Source organism: Nesoenas mayeri, assembly GCF_963082525.1.
Source record: "Nesoenas mayeri genome assembly, chromosome: 3".
Classification (NCBI taxonomy): Eukaryota; Metazoa; Chordata; class Aves; order Columbiformes; family Columbidae; genus Nesoenas; species Nesoenas mayeri.
The window spans coordinates 65,738,352-65,764,310 of record NC_137544.1 but is presented as its reverse complement, the minus strand read 5'-3'; the positions used below and the strand labels follow the sequence as shown (position 1 = coordinate 65,764,310).

Here is a 25,959-nt window from a genome sequence, read left to right as displayed (position 1 = left end):
ATGGCTGTCGCCTACCTGCTGGGCAACGGCTCCGCGCCGCTCCTCGCCGGCGCCCTGGAGGTCCCTTTCGCCACCAACGCCTCCGTCGCCTGCCGCCCCGCCGTGCCGCCCTGCGCGGCCGCACCGCCGGGCGCCTGGGGCAACGCCTCAGCGGCAGCGGCGGTGGCGGGCTGGAACCGCTCCGAGCCCTGCGGCGGCCTCAACGGCAGCGCGGACGGCGGCGGGCCCTGCGCGCCCGCGGGCGGCGGCCCCTCCATGGTCACGGCTATCGCCATCATGGCCCTTTACTCCGTGGTCTGCGTCGTGGGGCTCTTCGGGAACTTCTTGGTCATGTATGTCATCATCAGGTGAGTACCGCCCCGCCTTGCCCTGCCTCACAGACCCCGGCCGCTGCCATCGGGGCGGACGCCTCGCTGCGGAAGCCGGGCTGCGGGCTGGCGTCCCGACGGGGGATGCTGTGAGCCCTCTCCGGTAGGCAGCGCACGGAGGGGCGCGCAGGGGCTCCTACCTCCGCGGGGAAGGGGAGGAGGCTTTTGAGAAAGAGCCGGAACGGGTGGTCGGGAAGAGAAACTTGTGGTGGGGCCGTGAGGACCGGCCGGGCTGGGCGGTTTGTCAGAAACCGGTGCGGATCCGGGGATGCTCTGCAGACCTTCCGTGCTGCAGCACCTTTGGGAGCTGCTCTGGCCAACGAGGCCTGAATCCCACACTTGTCCGCTGAGGAGGGAGGATTTAAAGGGACTTCAGCCACTGCCTGTGAGCGTGTGAGCGTGTGCGCACACGGACACCCGACACACATCCACACGTCTTTCCCCCCACTTCTCCCAAACGCGCAAACGAAATGTAAATGGCATTTCGGGTAAAAGCTTCTCTCTGACCAGATTTATAGATTTCCTGCTATATTCATATACATTTCTATATGTATATGTACATGCATGCGAATGCGTGTGTCTGAGTGCACTAGGATCTCAGCCACTGTGCGTAATCCCGGCTACCCGGCGGTGCTGCAGGACCCTTCGCAGCTTTCCCGCCCTCAAGCCCACCTGGGCTTTTACAGGTCACTCACAACCCTGTCTTTCACGCACGATAAACCCCACGCCCGTAAATCGGCGCAAAGAGGGTAAGAACAGGAATCAACGGGCTCCTTTGCCCGCCCGGGGAGCGGGGCGGGCGGTTCCGTGGGGGAACACTGCCACCTCCCGGGAGTGTGGCGGCGGGACGGGGCTGAGCAAGCCCCGCTTCCTCCTTGGCTGCTCGTCGTTTCCAAATCAAGCATCCGCCGAGCCTTGCAGAGCCCAGCAGACGCTGCTGCGGGGGGTGCCCCTGGGGCGCGCTCCCTCCCTGCTGGGACAGCCACAGAACTTCCGTTTTTTCCAGGTCTATAAAGCGTCCCTTTTCCCTTTAACACTGTGTTTCCCAAGGAGTCGGGGTAGCAGCCGTTGGGTAGGGGGGCTGTCCCCATGGAGAGCTGGAAGCTGGAGCAGAGGTTAGCATCGCTTGTAGGCCGGCAGCACCGGCGTGGCTTTGAGGTGGGTGCGGCGTGGCTTTGTGGTGGGTGCAGCACTGATGGTGCTGGCTATAAAAAGTCCGGGGTGAGGGTAGCAGTCAAGGTAGGGTGCTGCTGCGTAGCGAAGGATGATTCCTTCTGCATGTGTTGGGGATGTCACTGCAGAACTGGTGCAGCTCATAGATCTCATGGGAACACAAGTAATGTGCATCAGTGGTTCAAACTATAGTAGCTCAGAAACCTAGTGAGTTTAACTACACTTTAGAGACTGTATTTTAAGTGCACAGAGCTGGGGAAATTCTTTTCTGCCCTGTGGCTTCAGTCAGTCTGAGGCTCAAGCTATCTAGGTGAAAATACAGCTGCAGAAAGGCTTCTGAACAGGGGCATGACTGCAATCGGCTGAGCCAGTGTTGAATGCATTCCACTGGGAGAAAAAGCAGATGCACAATGTAACAGAGCCAGGCTAGCTGTCCGCAGAGAAATATACCACAGATTGTCACTGGAATTATGTATTTATAACAGGCATAACCCATACTGGGTTCATATTTCTTGCATTAATTAATTGAATTACACTTGCACCACAAAGCCAAATTGAATGAGGCACTTGCATTTAGATTTCTATCTGAAGAGCACATCTTTCCCTGATATTACAGCTTAAAAACAAAAGCCAGAAGCAACAGGAGAAAGCAAAAATATGTTTTCATTTTACAGAGGAAAACACAAATAAATTAAATGGATTCTCCAAAAACCATCCAGGATTTCTATGGCAAAGGCAGGATGAAACCCAGGTCTCCTGTGCAAGAACAGCATTTGGTATGACAGAATTCCTTCCCAATTAATAGTATGCAGCTGTTTACCAATTTGGGATAAGAAAGAGTTCACATGTTAATGGTTGAACACGATGTGTGGTTTAAGCAACATTAAAATGCATTTCCTTTCTCTGCTTCTCTATATGTTTAGTATATCTGAACAGCATAAGGGAACATTCTACCTGTTGCAAGCTATACTAACATGACAATATTCCCAGTCCTATAATATGTAGATACTAAATGGTGAGCATATGTACTCAGATTCATATATCCTTGGATCCAACTACAGACAGAAGGCAAACCTTTCACTGGACTGAATCTGGCATCATATAAAACTTACCTTCTTTATCTACATCTCACACCATGTCTGCTCAGGAAGAATAAAATATTGAAGTTTGTGTTAATTTTGAGAAAATTAAGATTACTAGAAAGAAATTTTTAAAGTAATATTAGTACTAGTTTGCTTTGAAAATACTAGGAGTTGGGAGGTAGGTGCTTAGATATTTGAAACTCAGTCCCTAGTCACATTTCAGACTCTAGGCCCAGTGAAAGCAACCATGACTTCATATTTAGTGTGCTGCATGCTAATATCTCATGCTAGGCTTCTTTGGAAATATTTTTAAATAATTATTATATTATTCTTATAAACATTCTCACAACTTTTCCACATGAAGCAGATCCATGGGTTTGGAGCCACAGCTGTGCAAGTATTTGCCTGATGTGGAACCATCACTGTCAGTCTACAGTGCCACCCTGTTATCCCAGTTCGAGCAAACAGAGATCAGAAAGCAGATATGTCCAACAAGGAGTTAAAAATATCATTATCAATATGAAAATCAGGCTCTTCGTGCAAAAGAGATCCATGGATTTCCAATTTATATGCATGTTACTTCATAATTAACACATTCTCATCCACCCTCCCCATTCTTCCAAATGGTCCTTGTTCAGCTGAATACTTTCATTCTTTAATTAATATTTATGTGTTATATTTGTAGTGTGTGAGGCTGAACCCCATGTTACTAACACTGAGCTGTTTCTTTTGTCAAGTACAAAACAACACCTTTTGAGTGACAGCAGTAGTAGTCAGGTTTTACTGCCAGCCATAAATTTCCTGCAATCTGAAAAATCTGTAGATAATTTTTATTATCTGTTTTACTCATGTGCTTTGTAGAAGTGTAAATTACTAATATGAACAGTGTTGCTATAGCTATGTCAACAACAAATGCTACTTTTAGCTGCTGCAGAGTACAACAAGACAGTGTACAATTAGTACCATGTGGTATTGAATTAGTTTACACAGTAATCTATAGGCTTTTCCAGCTTTCTCATCAAGACAGTGGGATATTAGTCACACATTAGAGTGGGAAGAAGAATATGCCCTGTGATTAAGCCAATATGCTTGGAAGCTGTAATAGATCATAGATTAAAATCTTGACATCACTGGACTGAAAGAGAGGGATAGCTCTGGGAGGCTCAAGTCCTCTGTGATGCCAAGTGCCCTGAGAGGACTGCAGTTCCACCAATAGCCACTAAAGTCACTAAAGTGATTCCTTAATTGCTTTGCTATTAATTTTGTCACGTATCATAAACAAAAGGGCCTCAGGTTCTCTGTGATCCTTTGCAGCAGGAGGAAGGAAATGTCTTGTTTCATTAGTGTAAATGATTACCCTGGTTTAAAACAAACAAACAAACAAACAAACACAGGAACATCAGTCCTCTGAAATAAAGAGATTTCTTTCTACATTTCTCAAAACTGCCTCTTAATATTGTTGAAAAAAAGATCGGTGACTGAAACTTCATCTCATCTGGAAAGATTATGCAGTACTAAAAGCTCTGGTTATTTCAGCTCAGTTTACATTTCAGGAAAACTTTTGCTAAGTAAAGTGGAATTTGGGATGAAATTTCAATTCCAGGAATAATTGATATCACCAGAGAAATAAATATTCTCACATGTGCACAGAAAGGGAAAAGCATGGGGTTTGAAAAGACATTATAACATATGAAGCAGGGAGCGTCTGTTTAGAGAAATTAACTGAAAATGATCACAAGCTTAAAAGTGGATGAAACAAAGCAAGTTTTACTAAAAATGAAGGGTTCTTCTTTGCAAGGTGACATGGAGTCATAGATGCTGTGTGAAAGAAGGCCTACAGCATCTCGTGTAGCAACACAGATCAGGAAATTTAGAAACCAAGAAATGCATAAATTCATTATTTCTTTCCATCCACAGTCACACACAGCAAGCTGCTCCTCTCCATCCCCCAAGATCAGGGGAAGTAGACAGATAAAACAGCATGTATACCTTTATATATATACATATATATATATATATATATAGAGAGAGAGAGAGAGAGAGAAAGATAATTTTTTTTAATGTATCGTCACAGCTATAGTCAAAATTTGTGCAAAAACACATTAGCCTGCAACGTGGGGATAACCCCCATCACCCTGAGGGTACAGAGGTGACTGTGGGATAAGAGCAAGCAGCAGCCAGCTCTGCAGCCCAAACACTCATTTCTAAACCAGACTCTGTGCAACTCTGTGCCACCCTGTGCCCAGTCCGAGTGAGATTTTCCCCGCACAGGACAGCATGCCTGCCCCAGGAGGGCAGACCCTCCCACACTGTGCTAGCAGCTACCCCCAGCCATCTCTGGGCAGAAAAACATCCCCTCTCACTTAGTTGCTCTTGAAACACCTGTTCTGATCCCACTGTATTTTTCCTGGAGTATCATTTTGGTAATGGCTCCCAGGAAAAATAATGTTAAACACTTCCAGATTTTTTTCAAAATGTCCTCATAGAAATAAGTAAAATTTTAGCAACTTTTCATTGCTTCAGTAAAATCAGAAAATATTGTAAGCATATTGTTTGTATTATGTAATTATTAACAACCTAATGCCTAATGAGCTAATTAGCTAGCATAATCCTGAAGTACTGCTTTATTTCATTTTACCTTATTTTTTCAAATCATCAGGCATAACTTCTGCTGAACACTGTCGATAAGCATTCATAATTTTTCTAGATCAGATGGTGACATATTTACAAAACTCTCAAACATAACATGATGTAAGCCCAAATGTCTCAGAATCATAGGCTAGCTTACTAACCTCTTTTCCAATCATAGCCAGCAGCCAGTTTTCAGTTGAAGAATGGAATAAAGAGGAGCATCACTGTGTGAAAATTATTCTAACAGTCTGCTAAGACTGCAGAGGGACTTTCTGAGTTGCAGTTTGCATCAGCATGTTATTCAATAGCTTTTTGTGGACATTTCTACCATGCAGTAGTCCAAAAAAAAAAAAATCAGAATCAAAAATAATGTTGGAAAAAAAAGGTCACAACATTACCATGTCTAAACAAAGCTATTTTGAAACAAACATTCTCTAAAGTAAAATTTCAGAATTCTGAAACATTTTTAAAGATTTTAAGTTGGCTATTTTTAAGCTTAGGTGTTCTTAGAGGAATGTTATACAGACCCTTATTAGTGGACATTTTCCACAAATTATTTATTTTCATTATGATTCCCAGTGAAAATAAGTTTTCAATCCTTGATCATTATAACAATATTAAAAAACAACAACAACAAAAACTGAAAGCAACTATTTTCTGAATTGCTGTGGTTAGACTGGTCTCAAACGAAGTTCTTTTTTATAACCATCTGTGCCTTCTTTGGTTTAAACCATGAAGCTTGGGTTTATTTCATTATAAGTAGGGCTGCTATCATTATCTTTCAAAGACCCTGCTACCTTTTGGAAGTTGGCTTTTAATGTTGTTTACTAGCAAGGGATTCCACAGCTTAGCCCAGCTGTGTTAAGAAGCATTCTCATTCATCTGTTTCATGATAAAAAATTCTAAATTTTATTTATACTTCCCTTTGAATTTGCATGATGAAAAAAATGTAAGGATGACAGACCATAGCTAGTCAGGTAACTGTGAAAGACATGAAATAGCATATTTTTTTCCTTCTTCTCACTGAGAAGTGTTCAATTATCAGCTGTAAGATCTTGTATCTCAGATCAAGAATCAACCTTCAAAACAAAAATGTTTGAATGCTTGTGTAGAATTGAACATCTCCTCCTCCTTGTGTTCTATACAGCAATCCCACCTCAGAGAAGCCGCTGTCTTAAGGGGGAGCAGGGAGCAGCAGTTGGGGGATCTTTCCCTGTTTTCCTCTCACAGAGTGCTAGCCTCCAGCCCTGGGATGTGCTGCCTCTATAGAAAAATCATCCAAGAAGCCAGTTTCCCATATCCTTGTCATGAGCTGATGGTCTCAGTATATCCCTCAGAGCCCCAGTTTCAGATGCAATCTCTTCCTTGTCACATAGAGACTGAATCCATGTTTCCTGGTACTTTTGATCCTGTCTTCTCAAAACACATAATCATGCTCGCTCTTTCTGTCACATCTGCCTTCATCATCGCCTGCTTTTCCCATTTTCCCTGTCATAGGCAAGTCTTCCTCCACGTTTATTCTCTCTCCACTCCTTTTTTCTCACCGCTGTTGTTCTTTTCCAGATCAAACTTGACAGCTTCACTAGAAGATCCTGATCTCTTGTATACAAGAGATCACCATAGCTTGTATACTTAGCATCACTTCTATCTGTGTGGTCTGTGGCATTGCCTTGAGACCTGTGCTGCCCCTCTGATACTCTCTCACTAGGGGATGTTACCTCTGCTGCCTCCCATCGCACCTTTGAGGATCTCACATCTACTGCCTTCATAGGCTTGCCTGCTAGCTTCCCTGCCAAGCTGGTGATGTTTCGTGTACAGTTCTCACCTGAGGTCATCAGTCCGTAGATCAGGAGGAGGGAACCAGCACCTGGAAACCAGAGAAAGTAGCTGTTAACTTGTCCCTCCGAGAAAAATGTCACTGCAGTTATCATAGATGTGGTCAGTGGTTTTATTTTCAACCACACTTCCCTGAAGGCAGGAGGGGAGAAGGTTAAGTTGAAGACACCAACTGTTTTCACATCATCCCGGCAAAGCAAAAATTTCAGCAGTAAGTACCCACTGCTGCATAATGACAATATATTTGAGCTGGCCTTTTTAGCACCATTGTTTTATTTCTGAGAGATGCGTTACACAATAACGGTGAAAGCAGCAGCCTTTATGGAGACCCATATATGGCTCAGCACCAAGCAAACAGAGACTCAGCTAAATGTGGTTTAACAAACAGGCCAGATTAAGTCCTGCAATAATTTGGGGATATTTTTTCGCCCATTTAAATAGGCTGGAGGGGATGGAAGTGTACCAGCAGATGACAGTTTGGGCATTGGAGCATATGTGTTACTGTCATTTGTTTTTTATCATTAAGTAGCTTTTTATGGTGCCTGAGAAAAGAAATAGGGTAATAGGAGTTATAAGGGTAATAGGGTAATAGGAGTTATAAGATATCGCAACATCTTAAATGTTGGTGTGGCAACCTGACATGTCTGTACAGACCTGTTCCTCTCTGGTTCCCCTTCTCTTTTCAGAAAAAGACAGAATGCATGATATCAGCTTTATTTTGTATGAATTTATACCAGGATATTATGTATATACATGTAACTAAAAAAGACATGAAAATAGTAGGACAGAAATAGTAAAATAGTTACCTGTTATGACTACTGTGGTGTTTGTGTGTTCTATCTGAAGTAATCTTACTCATTAATCCTTTCAGTCAGACACGAAGAGAAAGGATCAGCCTTCCTCCCCAAAATACATGTTTATCCCAAAGAAAGAAGCTTGTTTTGTTTTTCTGGAAAAAGACAGACTCATCAATTCAAACTAAATAGCAGAAGGAGGATCTCTCTATGATTCCTTTCAATAACAAAAAAAAAAGCAGGAGGAGCCAAAAAGAAAGCAACAAGTGAATATTAGCTGAAAGCCCACCGCAGTATTGTAATTCGTTAAAAACAGGATGAGTTAGATGCCTTCTCAACTCTTTTGGTGCCATATCATTCTCAAGGAGACCTGCACAGCAGTCTGAAGAAAGTTGACTCTGCCTAAAAGTCTTTCATTTGGCTCTCCTGCTCCCAAAAGCTAAGGTCTGAGAGAAGTCACTAATTGGTTCCCAGTACAGGAGAAATGGCCCTGAGATGATACTCTTCCACAAGATGTCATATGCTTCTGCTTGGGTCCTGTAGGCAAATGCCAGTGGATTTCTACATGCCTTGCGGCAGCCCTTGATGCGAGGAAAGGACAAGCTGGGAAGGTAAAGATGCTAGCATGATAACCCAAGGAAAGTAAACATTGGTGAAATTCTGGATTAGGTTCATTTGTGCTATGGAGGAGAATAAAGTGGAAAAGGAACTTGGCAGTGGGAAAACAAAGTATTAGGGAGAAAAGAGGTAGCAGCCGAAGCAACTGCAGCCCAGCAGCTATCTGCCCTGTGTTCAGATCTGCATTCAGCACATACATTCAACTTTCTCAGAAAACAGACATCCCCTTGCTGGTATGTGGGGAGGTGAGGCGAAAGCTGCTCTGGCATAATGTATGTGGAGGCCTTGCAGCATTCCCCACTGAGTATGTCAAATAACAAGGTCTTGCTATTTTAGATCTAGTACTCCCCCTTAGCATGTCGTGCCTTGACACCTGAAGTGATACTTGGTATTTCTGTGACTGGGTCACACCATGTTGGGAGTCAAGATGCAAAGCTGTAACAGGAGGAAACAACCACTGCCTCTGTCTTTCTTAAAGGCAGTAAAATCTTGTTCCCTTCCCCAGTTCAGCTTTTACCCCCAAACTCAGGATCAGTGCAAAAAGTAAGTGAACGTGCCTGAAAATTGCACAATTTCATTGTAACTAAGTGTGAACATTTTCTGCTATAATGTTGTACCTGCTGGAGGGTTGTTTGGTTTTTGTATTTGTTTGTTTGTTTTCCCTGAGGGCTTATTATTTTTAAATTACATTCTTGTGTATGATCTTTTCATAAAAAGATAACTCAAAAGGAAAAGTATATAGTTAACCATAGTATGGCACCTCCAATCTAGGTGGCCTGACTAATAATGTGTAAGCACTGTGCACAAATTTGTGGTGCTTGTACCCAGCATTTAATTTAATGGCTTAAGGCATAAGTATTTTGAAGTATTCCTGAATAAAAGAATCAAAGACTAAATCTTCAAGCTGATGAAGTCATATGTTCCCTGACAGGTAGGTTAGGCTCATCCAGAATACATACGACTTCAAAACTTTAGCAGGTAACAGTCTGCCACAGTGCACATTACAACTGTGGCTGAAATGCAGTATGGGTCTTTTACTCTATAGAGAATGACTACCATGCAAAGAAAGAAAAAGGACAATGAGATATGATGGCCATCAGTTAAGTCTATCATTTGAGACCCTTTTGCTCAAAGTTACTTTCCAGGATGTGGCTTAGCTGAGCGATATCATTTCAGTGTCAAACATACTAACTGGATTGGCAGACAGAAGAAATTAGGGAGGGGGGGAGGTCAGGGAGGAGGAGATGGGGGAGGAGAGGGACAGGGTTCCAGACCAACCTGAATGAAAAAAATCCCTCTTTCCTACTGTTTTTGAGTTACATATACAAGATGCAGCAGAACAGCTATGGAAATAGATGTTCATTTAAATTGATTCAACGAGGCATACTTCACATGTTTCAATCTTCCCACCCAAGGAGACCTCAACTAATCTAACGTATGCACATAATGATTCTTCGTTTGTTTAACAAGTAATTTATGCACAAAGAACATTAATTTGAAACACTAACCTAATCTCCTCCAGCATCAACAAGAGTTATGTCAGGTTGTCTGTATGCAAGACCTAATTGCTGGCTGTTTTTTCTTTCAGCAGTCAAACCATGTTCATGAACAACTGCTTTCTGCAATGAATCTCCTGTAATTAAGCCTGTTTTTCATGTATTTTGCATTGAACTTAAAAACAGATCAGTTGAAGGAGGCTTTGTCTCCAAATTAGCTTTCTGTGGACAAAAGCTTGCATGCTTTTGTATTACTGAATGTTGTTATTACCAATCTACCATCAGCCAGCCAATTTCCTAAGTGCAAAAGACTGTTTCTGCTTTTCTCCTCACTGTTCCTATTCAGATAGGAGCAGTTTTCAAATTTGTAATGGTATGTGTCACTGTATTCATGGGGCTAGACTTAGACCTGCTGACTTCTTTGTACCAGCCTCGTGGTACAAGGATGATATAAAACTGATCTGGTACGGAAAGGCTGAAGGGTCTGGAGCAGGGTATATTTCAACAATCCACGGAGATGTAAATGGCTTATCCAAGAAGGGATAGGGTCAAGACTCAGGTGGTACAATACCAACTATGTCTATTAGGCTTAGAAAAAGTGTGATGCAAATCAAAAATATCATGATTTTTAAAGAAAATATGTTGTTGCCATGTTATTTTTTATTTACTTTTGAGAGATGGAGTCTTAAAAGAAAGGAATCTTCAAAAATTATTGCACGATAGGCGTATACTAAACATTTGGAGTGGGCAGGCCAGAAAGAGAGCTGTGGCATGTCTTGCATAAAGAGAAGTAGAAGCAGGCTCACATCTTTCTTGTCATGTGTCTGTAAGGTGGAAGGGAAGATGCTCATGGCTCCTGCTCAATATGCTCTTATACATTGTGCAACTGAGCTGGGGGTCTCTGTAGGTTAGTTTCATGAACCACCTTTTATTTCATTTGCAAAATACAAGTGGCCCATGGGCTGCCAGTTGAAGAGGTCATTGTGAGACTATTTATCCTTGAGTACTAGGAACTCAGTGACTATCTGAGAAGGGTTCTCATGATTTTCTGTATTGCTTTTTCTTATTCCAAGAAATCCCAGTTGAGTGGACCTCTACAGATCAGATCTTCAGTCTTCAAGTATATTTTAAAGCTTTGTTGGATTGAAGATAGAGGCAAGACTGAGTTTGCCCTACAGAATTAGACAGACAAAAATGATATTCCTAATGCTGTAAGTCTGATATATCTTCTGCTAGTACCAACAAAAACATGCTCCATAAACACAGGTATTTTATGATATAGGACCTACAAAGAGGAGATAGAAAGGGCATATTAGTGAGTGTCAGTATTATAATGAGCATGATTAATCTGAATATGTATCAAGAGCAGTATCAAGCTAAATATGCACAAAATAATTGAACTATCATGTTCTATTAGTCTTTCATTGCAGAGCTGTAAAAATAGAAATAATGTTACCCAAAGCCAACTTTTGTCTTCACTTGTCATGCAAAGTTTAATATATTTAGTATTTCAGATGCTGAAATGTCAATGTACTCTAAATATCAGCATTCAGATTTTAATGGCTTTGCATTTAAGACTCTTTCGTTACATACCTGTTCATTTCTAGGTTCCCTAGTGGCCTTGAGTGGAAGTGCAAAAGCAGTTATCTGTTAAAAGATTGCATTTAAATCCAATACTTTTGGTATTATAAGCCATACAGACATCCTGTGACTTTAATTACATATAAAATCCAGTCCCTCTGAAGTATCGAAATCTCATCACATTATACCTCTATGTCTTGATGATGGAAATGTTTGTGCTGCTTATTCAAATAAGTAGACCGATACCTTAGTGAAAGGTATAATAGTGGCTAATATCAAAGCTTTGAAGAGCTGCATTTCGAGTGACTGTTATTTTCCCTGCTGTTAAAATTGCTGTTAATCAATTGGTTTAGTATTTATTTGTTCATACCAAAAAAATAATCCTGGCAACACTGATAATCTACTTATTTCGAAAAAGACATGTTTAACAAAATGTACCTCTTAGAAATAAGCCCTTTATAAAATCTTAAAATATTCTATGCCATAGAATTCACTGAAAAGAATAATGTAGATTTCAATAGGCTTTTGTTGATTAGGCAATTGTGGAGGTAAATACTTTCTACCACCACAAAAGCTCTGCTTTTTTTTTTAAGAACAGTGTGATTAGAAATACACAAATTACAGAGTATATCAAGCAAAATCTTTCATAAATAGTCCATTAAATGAAATAAGTCCCAGAACTTTGAAGCATAAGCTGACAATGAAAGAAAGATAGCAAAACTGAAAAATGTGTAGCGTTTAGCTGGGATAAGGCCCATTCCAGTCTCAGCAGAGAACCTTTATTCCATTTATTCAGAGAATTTCTCTGCTCATCTTCTGGCAAGTCAGCCTAAGAGTCATGTATTGGTTGATGTATTTTATTTTTTTTTCTGTATTAAGTATTCCCTTTAAATCATCAGAATGGCTTTAATTGCTGAATAAAAAAAAAAAAAAAATATCTTTATGTGGTCTCGAGACAGAACTGTGCCAGAATTGTATGCCCAGGTGGGCAAGGAGGCCAACAGCATCCTGGCTTGTATCACAAATAGTGTGTCCAGCAGGATTAGGGAAGTGATTGTTCCCCTGTACTCAGCCCCACCTCGAATTCTGTGTTCATTTTTGGGTCCCTCACTACAAGAAAGACATTGAGTTGCTGCAGGGTATCCAAAGAAGAGGGGTCTGGAGGACAAGTCTTATGAGGAGGGGCTGAGGGAACTGGGGCTGTTTAGCCTGGAGAAAAGGAGGCTGAGGGGAAACATTATTGCTGTCTACAACTACCTGAAAGGAGGTTGTAGGATGAAGGATGTTGGTCTCTTCTCCCACGTAGCAAGCGATATGACAAGTGAAGTGGCCTCAAGTTGTGCAAGGGAAGGTTCAGACTGGATTAGGAAAAAAATTTTCACGGAAAGGGTTGTCAGACATTGGAACAGGCTGCCCAGGGAAGCGGTTGAATCACCATCCCGGGAGGTGTTTAAAAGACAAATAGATGGCATTCTTAGGGACATATTTTAGTGCCAGTGTTAGGTTAACAGTTAGACTCAATGATCTTGATGGCCTCTTCTAACCAAAATGATTCTATGATTCTGTGATTCTATGATGGCAGCAGCACTGAGCAGCACACCTAAGCATGACTTCTTGTCCAGCCATAAAGGTAGGACAATCACCTCAGAACTGACGAGGGATCAGCAGCCTGGGTGAGGGTGCAGGATCATCATCACCTTTTCTTGTCTGTGCGGAATTGAGAGCCACTGTCCCTCCGCTGCTGTTGCTGCCTGAGCAGACCAGACTGGAGCAAGCTGGAGATGGCTGCTCATAATGCAATCAGCCTCCAGGTTACATCTCTGGACAGAACCTTAGCTAGTCCTGGATCTGTTTTCAGACCTGTGGGAAAGACATTCATTTTTGATGAACAACAGGAAACATGGCAAAAGGAGGGCCTAGTACAACATTTTCTTTCTGGGTAATAGTAAAGTCAATATAAAAATGCTGTTAATTTCATTCTCCTCTGCAAGATTCTCCAGCGAATTGCCTAGAAAATATTTTCTTCTCCCTCCAAACTTTTCTTAGAGCTGCACCTTATTGTGTACCTCCCCTACACTACAATCCTGTGCATTTTCCTGAATAATTCGCAGCAGATAGAGGCATGGATGCTTGCAGCATCTACCTCCTCCTCGGTGTTACAATCTCTTGGTTAAATGGAGTGCTCCTGTAAGAAAAGTTTTTTAGGGTACTTTCAGAATATAGGTTTTATTTAAAACTTGGGAGTATCATACGCAGGTCATACTTTCTCAAGACAACAGTCAAGAGCGAGCTTGGATCTACTTGAAAATATTAAATAATAAAAAAAAAAAAACCAACTAAATTGAAATTAGGGTTGTTAGTGGCTCCTCATGCACAGTGCTACAAAATGAGATAACAAAGCCAGCACATAGTTCTTCAGATGTTCATCATAAAAGCTATCTAGATGCATTCAGCAAGAAATCTACATTTCTCCAGACCCTACCAAAATGTGTGTTCCCTATAGAGCCCTGTCGCCTGTTTTCTAGAAGTGAATAATGTTCTGAGACATCAAAGTCAGAGAGAAAAAACAACATTAAATACTATATTTTACACTTTGTCTTCCCTGACAGGGAAAATCCTTTTAAAAGGGCAAATCGCTCCATAAATTGTAAAATATTCGATCAAACAGTGCACTTGTTACTCTGCAGAAACAGAATGGAGTTTTATCAAAAGAGCGAGCCATCTGTCTCTCCAAAAGCCAGGCAGCCACAGCACCCAGCAACCTCAGCAGCAAGAAGGACAGCAGGGCAAGATAGCCAGACACATTATTTAGCATGAAATAGTCATTGTACCACTGCAAAAAGAAAGCGTGTTCATGAACAGTGGATCTCAAGTGCTGCTCAGCTGACACAGGGAGTTGCAGCTGTAAATGTCTCTTCACAAAAGTTGATGAAACTAGGGAGCAATTTGGACTCTACCTTTAGCAATGCAAACACAAATTAAAACATAAAAAGCTCCCCCTGTTCAGCTGTGATTGAAGTGTGACATATTCAAAATTTAGACAGTGGGTTTTGGGTAGTTAGTGCCAGAGACTTAGCAAGAGGAAAGTGCAAAGGAGTTTGAAGACCCTTTTGCTGAAATAGGCACTGTGAGACAGAGCATGAATTCCCACCCCAAGCAACAGGGCTGCAGCATCCACCCAGGGCGCTGATTCTATTGATACACTCAGTGCATCTGGTCAATAGCATCTGTGTTCTCATTTAGTTGGAAAAAACATCTGTCCAACTTATATGGGACACTGAGATTAGTAAAGCAATGTAATAAACATCATTACAAATTATTTTAGAATTCTATAATTATAAACAAATGAGAAAATCTTAAAAGCCTGAGTTTTTAGACATAGTGGTTTTGATAATTACACTAATCATTTATGTACTTATTCCCTGAGGAATTGCGTCTTTACTACTCCACAACCTACAAATGAGTTCCCAGTTTCGATAGACTGTAGTTTTGATACTTGACGTGAAACCAGCAGATGCAGAAAATGTGTCCATTCAATGCAGAGTCTGATATGTACAAACACTTTTTTTCAAATTATTTCTCAGTTCTTTAGCATCTATAATATTGTTTCTTCTATGTGTATCCTTTCTCTCTGCACAAGTTAAATTAGTCTTTTCTTTCTTCCACCATTTCACTAATGTTTTAATGAACTGCAAACATCATTATAGATAAACCATAGCAAGATCATTTGGTTAAAAGCAGAAAATATGATCTTTTATAATATCTAACACATTATTTCACAGGAGTTTCTAATACATGCTGCACTGGACTCAGTTTTGTTTAACACTGTCAGTTGTGATCTTTCACATGTTTTGCTGATTTTTTTCTAGGTACACGAAAATGAAGACTGCCACCAATATCTATATTTTCAATCTTGCATTGGCAGATGCCCTAGCAACAAGTACTCTGCCATTCCAGAGTGTGAATTACTTGATGGGAACATGGCCATTTGGTACAATCCTTTGTAAGATCGTTATATCCATAGACTACTACAATATGTTCACCAGTATCTTTACACTCTGCACCATGAGTGTGGATCGCTATGTAGCTGTTTGCCACCCAGTTAAGGCCCTTGATTTCCGTACCCCCAGAAATGCCAAAATTGTCAATGTCTGCAACTGGATTCTTTCATCTGCCATTGGCCTGCCAGTTATGTTCATGGCAACTACTAAATACAGGCATGGTAAGTCTGGCTTTCATTCCTAAATTGAATGTTTTCATGTTTAAACTCCTTTCTGCATTGTTTCACTTTACTGTAGAGACGTTGAATTAACTTCTGACCTCCACCTGTATAAAGCAGGTGTCAGTGCAGATGAGCCCTTCAACAGTTTTGTGTCTGGCTGTAGTTGACGACACAGCACTGCACATGTTCTGTCTTCTACAACAGGCAGCTCCAGCTCCTTCTGTAGATCCTTGTGAGTCTTGCTGCCCCACACAGTTACTGTAGTCATTGGAAGAGCATCTGTGACTGCCTACCTTCTGCTGTGAGGTGCTTATGCACTCTCCTACAGCACAGAAGCCTGTGCTTTTTACTTAGGATATTCCCACAGAAGCTGGCAGTCACAGATATTTTGTATCTAATTTGGCAAGACATGATGCAGAGCATGATGCTCAAAGACCTTCCATGAAGCGATAGCATCTCAACATCCAAACCGTCCTTTATGCACAATTAATAAGTGTCATGTCATCTCTTTTTTTTTTTTTTGGCCAGATTTTATACTGAAAGTGAAAATGAGTCAAAGTTTAAGCATTTATGACAATTCAGCTGTTTTTCTTGTCCGATATACGTGCAATTCCAAGCTATAAAATGCCAAAGAAAACACATTACTTCAGTTTTGTTTTTTTAACTGACACTTCATGCATGTTTTTCAGACCTGTGTGCTATCAATGTTTTTACTGATGCCAGGTCACAGGTTGCTTCGTTTTAGCCATTTATTTAGTAAATCTTAACACATTTGCTGTGCTTTCAAAAAATAAAGGTTTGAAGAAAAGCACGTGAAAAACTGAACCACTTGTTCTTCTCTGCTGTTTTCTTTTTTCTCTAGGCTCCATTGACTGCACACTTACGTTTTCCCACCCTGCTTGGTACTGGGAGAACCTCCTGAAAATCTGTGTGTTCATCTTTGCCTTCATCATGCCAGTCCTGATCATTACCGTGTGCTATGGGCTGATGATTTTACGCCTAAAGAGTGTTCGCATGTTATCTGGCTCCAAAGAGAAGGACAGGAACCTGCGGAGAATCACAAGGATGGTTCTTGTGGTGGTGGCAGTGTTTATTGTCTGCTGGACTCCCATCCACATTTATGTCATCATTAAAGCCCTGGTCAACATCCCAGAAACTACTTTCCAGACTGTCTCCTGGCACTTCTGTATTGCTCTAGGGTATACAAATAGCTGCCTTAATCCAGTCCTTTATGCATTTCTAGATGAGAATTTCAAAAGGTGTTTCAGAGAGTTCTGCATCCCCACTTCCTCAACTATTGAGCAGCAAAACTCCACTCGAGTTCGACAAAACACTCGTGACCATGCTTCCACTGCCAACACTGTGGACAGGACTAACCATCAGGTATGACTAGCAGTGGAGATGTCATCTCTGGATCCAGGCCTCCCGCTTGGAGATGACATGTATTCTGAATTTACAGTTTATACTGATTTGTAGCTTTTTGAAGGTCTAAACTCCCTCAAGATTATATTTGAAATAGGTGCATGCATACACAGAGACCCCAGTCCTGCATGGTGCTAGTTTTTCTGTCCTCTAGTTGATGTTCAGAAGCTGAGGGCTTTCAGAGGTACCTTGTATGATTGGGTCCAGCATGCATGCATATACAAAGTGAATAAAACAGTGTTTTATTTGCAGGATGTTTACAACAGATGACTGCTTTAGAACTGGCTAGAGAATAATCACAGATTTCTCTATTTATACTCTTTGTCTGCTTAGGGAGACAGGAATGGAACAGAATATATGTCTCTCTATTTCTTCTATTATGAGAGTGAATAAAAAAGAGAAGAAACTGTGTTTGTACACTTTTGGTTGATGTATAAAGAAGGCCTACTTGGCCTTGTTTGTCCTGGAACATATGCAAGAAGCAGACAAAGTCCTGTCTGCATGCAGTTCTTGTATCAGATAATTATCTGTGTTGGCTAGAGTGGGTCTTGAGATACATATAAACACATATGAATATGTATACGCATAGAATAGAATAGAATAGAATAGAATAGAATAGAATAGAATAGAATAGAATAGAATAGAATAGAATAGAATAGAATAGAATAGAATAGAATAGAATAGAATAGAATAGAATAGGAATAGAATAGAATATTTCAGTTGGAAGGGACCTACAATGATCACCTAGTCCAACTATTAAGGAGTATTGTGCCATTTTGTCATTTATTAATAAGGTATACTGAGAATATACCTTTTCCATGTAGAAAAAGCCTTTGAGAAGTAGGAATTTTATGGCACAGCAGATACCAAGAGAGATTTCTTTTAATTCAGGCTAATTTTGCTTAGCTTTTGTGAAGAAGCTATTTTGTTACATGTTCAATATCCATGTTCCTGTGATTATTCCTGCAATCGACATTCCTCAGTTAACACCAAACAAAAGATGAAGACAAGCTTAACATTCATGAAAGTAACTCATGCTCATCACAAGTGCTAAAAAAAGCCTGACTCACCTTTGTAATTCGTTAAAAAGAAGAACAAAAGGCACAAGCTTTGTTCATTCCTTAACACATCACCTTTCAGCAATGTATTATACTTAGATTGCTCCTGCATCAGTTTCTGACTGCTGCCACTTCAGACATAAGCCAGCTGCCTTCTTAAGGGGCACAAGTCAATGGCTTCTTGAGAAAGATATCACATACTTGTCACTCGGCTGCTGCCAGAAAGCCTGCGTCAGGACTTTACTATCTCCAAACAGACAAAATAGTCACTGCACCAGAAAAGAGGAGAGAGGAAGCTAAAGAGAGAAGGAGAAGCTTTATTAAGCATCTGCAGTTGGTGGTGTAGTTCACCAGCATCTGATTCATAGATGCCAAACTGTGACCTGCGAAATCGGTTAGTACCTGCACACTTTGGTGGTAGAGCAGAACTGCCCAAACTTTGCATAGGCGCATACATAAAGGTATGCATATATGTGTAGCATTTACTAGGTATACCAAAAATTTAGTGGACAGATTCAGCTGTTAATAATGCATTTGTAATCCTCAGTGGAATCAATTTTGTGCATGTGTCTGACAATAGGATTGTAACTATATCTAGTACAATTCCAGCTTTTTACAGTGCAGTGTATATGCACACATTTTCTACATTTAGTTATGCTTCCTTCTATTATTTTTAGGAGAGCCGTAACCTTCTAAACTTTTAGCCTTAGCAAAGATTGATGTGGTACTTACTGCCTAGAGGCTGAGTGAAATAAAGTCTTTTTCTCCTGGCACTGAGCAAACACAGAATCGAAGATGATCCTTCCCACAAAGGTCTTTTAACCTACATCAACAAGTGAGAGAGCCAGATGAGGCAGGGGTAGACCAAGCCAGTTAAGTGAGGTGTATAGAGGCAATAAGGAGGAGGCTGGTCTCACAGCTGGGTTCTTGGTTGATTGGTTTCCTTCCATTTGGGGAATAGTGATGGAATTAGTTAAGAAATAGAGTACACGTAAAAAGAAGTGAAGGAGTAGATGCTGAAGGGGAAAGGAGGTGAGAGTAAGAGTGCAGAGGAGAAAAGAGAATATCAGGAGTGATGTCCGAGTGAGGCAGTAAGGAAGGAAATTGAAGCAAAGAGCCAATATACATGGAACAAAAAAAGCATATGCAGAACTGTAAGAAATGGTGTGACTACTCAGCTTTGACTACTTCTGTAGCTCTTCCTAGGAAGTAGCCAGCAGTTCTCTCCAGGGCTGGGGAGAAGAAGACAACATTTGGAAGCTCATGTCTTTACAGATGTGTGAATAGGTCTCTTTGCATGGTCTGGTATTTGAAAGAGTTTGAAGTGGCCATAAATGGGTCAAATTTCTCTTCCCTCACCACCATCCCTGCAGTCCTTGTTTTGGCTGCTGCTGCCAGTTTATTTCTGCAGGATGTGCTCACTGGATGCTGACCTGAGCCTTCTCACTGCTGCACTCCCTGGATTACAGCACACCAGCTATCAGGGACAGGCTTTCTCACTCTCCACAAAGTCTATCAAATACATTCACAGCAAGCCTTTTTCACACTTTTTGGGGTTTTTTTTTCAGGAAACATTTATGTAAAAGACAACACTTCCTTTGTCTGCTACTATCAGAATGACAGACAATGTTGTAGGACTAACCTACAGTAAAAAGTTTCTCTTGGGTACTATTTACAAGGGTAACATCTATTATTATTATTATCATCATCATCATTATCATTATTATTTTAAAAAACAAAAAGTCCTAGGGTAAACGCAATTTTTTTCTCTCAGAAAATTAAAAAAAAACAAAGAAAGAACAAAAAGAAAGAAAAAAACCATTGTTTGAACACTGAACATTTGTAAATTCTATTGACAGGGCATCCTTTTCACAGATAAATGCTTTCTGTACAAGAAAGTCTAGTTATTTTATCTGTATTGATCTAAGTATACAGACAAGCTCTTTCTTGTATAGACAAGGCCTTGGAGAGCATTTGGTACAAATTCTAATTGCAAGCCTTTATAGTACTTGGCACAGTTCAAGTCATTTTTGAAGAAATGGATGTTCTAAAAGTTGCTTTTTTGCCAAGTGAGAATTCTTTACTCCTGATAAAGTTAATAAGAATAGCAAGCACTCAGTCATTCAGCAGCTTAGGGCCCCACAGTCTAAAAGCACTTAAAAATAAGCATTCACTGGTGAACAACTGTGTTTTCTATCAGTGCAAAATCAGTAACAGGAAACATCACAAATACTCATTGTGAGTTAAGATACTGGCCTTTGGCCTACTCCATGTCTCCCTGGCATTATTAAAAAGATCTAGATTAAGAGTTTGATTATTATTTTATCAGCATTTACAAAAAGTGGAAGAGCTGAACACATTCAAAATTCCTCCAGAAATGCACGTTATTTCAAATGCAAATGTAGCACCTGATCCATAATATGGATGGTGTGAGCATTTATAAAAATAGTACATGCTCAATGAAGCAACATAGTTCTGAGAGAGAACAGACAGTGGCTAATCAGGCATCCAAAACCTAGAAATGGTGTAAGGCTGAGATATTTCACGTCTGTGAGGGTTGTATCCTGTATTACAGGTTACATTTTACAAACAAAACATTTGTTCCAAAGTGAGCATGAAGTCTTGGCTCACTTTAATTTTCAAGGAGGCATATGCAATCTTGCATTTGCATGAAGAGTTAAAACAAGAGTAGGAGTGATGGAATTATGGAAAAATTGATTACAAAGCAGAACTGCTTACGGTGAACTTTTCTCTGTATGACACAATATATGTAGGGAATGATAATAAAAGACAAAACGTTAGCTTTTGCAAATAGTCTTTTTTTCTTTTTTTTTTTTTTTTTAATGTCATTGACGTTAAGCTGATTAATAACAAAGATCTTAGGGCAACAAAGGTGATTAAGGGAGTGGAGCATCTCCCTTATGAGGAAAGGCTGAGGGAGCTGGGGCTCTATAGCTTGGAGAAGAGGAGACTGAGGGGTGACCTCATTAATGTTTACAGATATATAAAAGGTGAGTGTCATGAGGATAGAGCCAGGCTCTTCTCGGTGACAACCAATGGTAGAATAAGGGGTAGAGGGTTCAAACTGGAACACAAAAGGTTCCACTTAAATTTGAGAAGAAACTTCTTCTCAGTGAGGGTGACAGAGCACTGGAACAGGCTGCCCAGGGAGGTTGTGGAGTCTCCTACGCTGGAGACATTCAAAACCTGCCTGGACATCTTCCTGTGTAACCTCACCTAGGCATTCCTACTCCGGCACGGGGATTGGACTAGATGATATTTTGAGGTCCCTTCCAATCCCTAACATTCTGTGATTCTGTGGTCTTGACAAATATTTCAAAGCAGCTTTTACTTTAGATGCACAGAGACTCTTTGCATTAATTTATCTCCCAGATTTAAATTTTGATTTTTTTTTTAATTTAAAATTCATTGATAATTATTTTTACTTGCAAAGTTTGTTTTCCAAATAACTTATATTTTTATTACTATCTGCCTGTTAATAACTAAAAAATACTAAATACTCAGAAAAAATTATTATTAATAACTATAGAAATCTGATAAATAAAATTTGTTTCAGTGGGTTAGTTTATTTGTGATATATCTAAGTTTTTATTGCAGTCTCACCTCAATATATCCAAGCAATTAAGCAAATGATGTATAGGCACATTTTAAGGACTATTTAGTCGTCCTATGTAACTATTTTTTTTTGTATTTTTAACTTCTAATGCTTTCTCCTTAACCACTGTGTCTAAATGCCATAATGGAAGCTGCAAATCCTTCTCATATGCTGAAAATGAAGCCTAAGATATGTCCAGTAATCAGAGGCTCTGGTATTTGTGCACAGCCCTGAAAGGTTTTCTCTTTATTGCTTGGATTGACAGCCATATGTAGAAATAAAAAGGATATTGGAGTAAAAAAAAAAAATATTTTTAAGGTGAAACAAGGGAAAAAATGAAAGCTAGTTTCACTTTGATTAAATAAATAAATAAAGTATTTTCTTACATTTGAATTTTCCCAGAGCTATATGACAGATATAAACAAATATGGGGAATGCTGGTGAGTCCTATACAGAAACATGACAAAAGCTGGGCAGATTCTATAACTCCAAACCTCAGCAGATTCATATTTACTTGTATTAATAGAAAATGGTCTTTCTGTGTATTTCTAGAAAATGGACACAACTTCTTGGTAAATAATACTGTATTTCAATAACAATTATTAAGAACTGATCTCTTATAAAGACCATTTCTGTCAAGATAATAACTACATCTATGAAAAGATTGTCTAAATTCAATAGATAGAAACTGGGCTTTCTTTTGTAGCTAATATGTACTTAGACCAGCCCTTAGTGAATCTTTTAGATAGCAAAGAAAACAGAATGTGTTTGTGAGACTATTTCATTAAAGCAAACAAGAATAAACTGTGGTATGAGAACCAGAACTAATTAGAAGGCTTCTAAGTTTGCCTGTGTTTGTGGCATTCCTTAAATTGTGAATTAGAATAAATGGGTAACAAAACATTTCAATTCTTTCCTTAATCAGAAAAAGTTCACTGGTAAAAAAGAAAAAAAAATAAATAAACAAACAAATAAATAAATAAGCTTCTATTTTATCTAATCCATAAAAATAAGTGAATATGGACTTCAAAATTCGTATCTGGATCTAGGCTTCTCCAAAACATGGGGACATTCACGTTTAGAATCAGGTCAGTTTCTGGCCTAAAGGAGCTGAGGAGAAATATTCCAAATAGAGAATAAAGAAAATTCCTAAATATAGCATGTTAAATTGAAGAAGCATTTGAGTTATATTGTGGCCTTGGAGAAAATTATCTCCAAATCAGAAGCCCAAACAGCCTCCACTCCGATGAATGTGCTTGGAAATCGAGCCAGTTAGAAAATGCACTTTCCTTTTCCTTGGCACAAAAATCCTTCCCCATGTGCGGTTACTTTCACAGAAGCACACTCCCTGTCTTTTCTCAATCGGGCTTCACCTGTGACTCTGCTTTCCATAGCATAAGCCTGTTATTCACAGTATCTCCCACTCTCTTGTCCACAGGTTCTAGTGCTGCAGAGCAACATTTGCTGGGTAGTACAAAGGGTTACAGACTTTATGTACTTGCTGTTCACTTAGCAGATTTTCTTGATGGAAACATCTGTGGTGCTATTGTGCCTCTATGCAAATGGGACGTCTGAGTGACTGATGAGAGTTACTAGGTTGGTTTGCTGATGTAAGTCCATCTCACACAGAATTTAAACTCTAGCTGCAAATCCAAAAGTTAGCCAATTTACTGATATGAGCATAGAAGGTATAATCTAAAATATTAACTCTTCTGCAATTACTGCAGAAGTAATACAGGGAGGGAGTGAAATAGAATCATTGAATCATTTTGGTTGGAAGAGACCCCTAAGACCATTGAGTCCAACCATAGCCTAAATCCAGTACTAAACCATGTCCCTAAGAGCCTCATCTATACATTTTTTAAACACCTCCAGGGATGGTAGCCCAATCCCTTCCCTAGGCAGCCTGTTCCACTGCTTCACAAACCCTTATGTGAATAAATGTTTCCTAATATCCAATCTAAACCTTCCCTGGTGCAACTTGAGGCCATTTCCTCTCATCTTATCACTTGTTGCCAACATCCTCCACGCTACAACCTCCTTTCAGGTAGTTGTAGACAGGAATAAGGTCTCCCCTCAGCCTCCTTTTCTCCAGGCTAAACAGTCCCAGTTCTCTTAGCCTCTCCTCGTAAGTCTTGTCCTCCAGACGCCTCACCAGGCTGTCGCCTTTTTCTGTACTCTCTCCAGCACCTCCACATCTTTCCTATAGTGAGGAGCCCAAAATCCTGCCATATTCATTAAAGGCATAGAGGGTTACTCTCTAGAAAGAGAACAGCTAGCTTGGTATTAAATTTATTCTAATTCAAATTTCAGATCTACTAACATTTCTTTGTCTTTAGAGATCAGACATAAAACTTCTCTGTGGTCATTCCCCCTGCCTTTGTTGCTTCATTGCAAAGGCATATTCTTACTATCTGATCTACCTGTTTAGTTTTATACAGCAGGACAGTAGCTGGAAATGAAAAGTGTATTTCTCTTAAAAACAAACAAAACACACACACACAAAAAAAAAAGAAAAAACAACCACCCACAAACACATACATGCAAACACCACACATGAACTTGTGGGTGGGAAGAAATCAAGTAATTGTTCATTGCATTTGCAATTTCTTTCCTTTCAGTTGGAACTTCAAGAAGCTGAAACTACTCCACTGCCGTGACAGGTTCTCCTGCCGTATAGCTCTCAAAGCAATGACACACTAGTGCCACAATGTGTCTGGGCAGTATGTGATGGGAATGTGTAGGATACACTTTCCCTCAAAAAAAACACCAGAGAGGAAAGTGCCTCCTTTTCCAGTCTGTCAAAAATTGCTTCTGCAGCACTTCTGCATTGCACATAACAGAAGCATGAAACTTAGCAGCAAGCAGAGCCAAGAGATATGGGGGCTTGCCAGGCTTTGGTGTTCAAAACAGTCACGTTTACCAGGACTACATACATAAGTCTAAAACAAAGCTACTGTACCTGTAGCGGTCTGACATGTTCTTGACAAGTTAAATAGGTTGGAAGCAAATATTCAAAGGCTAGACAACAATGGCTTGAAAAATGATGGTGAGCTTTCAAGGATGGGAAATAACGGGAAATGAAGTTGTAATACTGTTGGTACTCAATTTACTCTTAAAATTTATTTGTAGAGGTGTTTTATGTGCAGGTTATTTGTGTGCTGAAGTCTCACAAGATCATCTAGAACAACATATTTGCAGTTTAAGAGGCCTTCTCTTACAAGGATTGCATGTTCCACAGTTTCAAAGGGAAATGATGTGTTTCAGTGCTCATTAAGAACAAAAAACCAAACAAACAACAAACAAACAAACCCACAAAAATGTCCAAGCTTCACTTTCTGCCTCTATTTCTCACATTTAAAAAAAAGAAATCTTTAAAATCAAAACAATGGGCTATCACTTCTAAAAGAGATGAGTAAATGAAAGTATTCTGTGTTGTTATTGACTGTCAAATGATCCCCAGAACAGCAGAGACTATTAACAGAAATTACAGTGTGAATAGAAATCTAGCGATGAGCCTGTCAGAGCTAGCACAAGCTGATGATGACTTCTCTTTTAACTAGTTTCTCAAATTTCAACTGCCCTGTCAACAACATTTCAAATTTGTAAGTCACTGACAGTCCTTCCGTGAAGTACTTGGAGCCGTTAATGCATTAGACCTTTTGTTAAAGAAAAAAAGGTTACATTTTGCTAGAAATCTGTTTTTTCTTAACCAAACCCATAATATGTTTGCTTTTATAACTAATGTAATACAGTCTGCTTCTCCATTTTGTATTTGCTGCTAAAACATGTTAAGATTTATGAAAGAAACGTTGTACTGTAGTAAATGCCACCTTAGCTGTTTTCTAGTAAGAAAAATAGAACTATCTGTGTAGATAATGTGTGATGCAATGGTATTTTCTAGCCATTGTTTGTTACTTGCTTTGTAAATAAATCATCAATAGTTAATCAGGGGAAAATGTACTTTGATAAATTTAAGAGTATTCTGAAATGCTACTCTGTGGTATAAGGTTTTGTATTTTGTTTCTGCAGTCAAAATGTATTTCTTATTTTCATTGTTAA

General features: G+C 39.9%; 1 protein-coding gene across 2 annotated transcripts; it reads left to right on the top strand.

Annotated features, from left to right (window-relative positions):
• Positions 1-25,062, top strand: OPRM1 (opioid receptor mu 1; the record flags this gene model as incomplete). 2 transcript variants are annotated; one of them, XM_080340825.1, is made up of 4 exons in its annotated part: positions 1-347; positions 15,449-15,801; positions 16,664-17,184; positions 25,030-25,062. In XM_080340825.1, 4 exons carry the CDS (start codon positions 1-3, stop codon positions 25,060-25,062), a joined length of 1,254 nt encoding a protein of 417 aa, XP_080196951.1. The 2 variants fall into 2 exon arrangements, with proteins under 2 accessions (XP_080196951.1, XP_080196950.1); XM_080340824.1 differs by lacking the exon at positions 25,030-25,062 and adding an exon at positions 24,519-24,557.
• Positions 25,063-25,959: the final 897 nt, after the last annotated feature.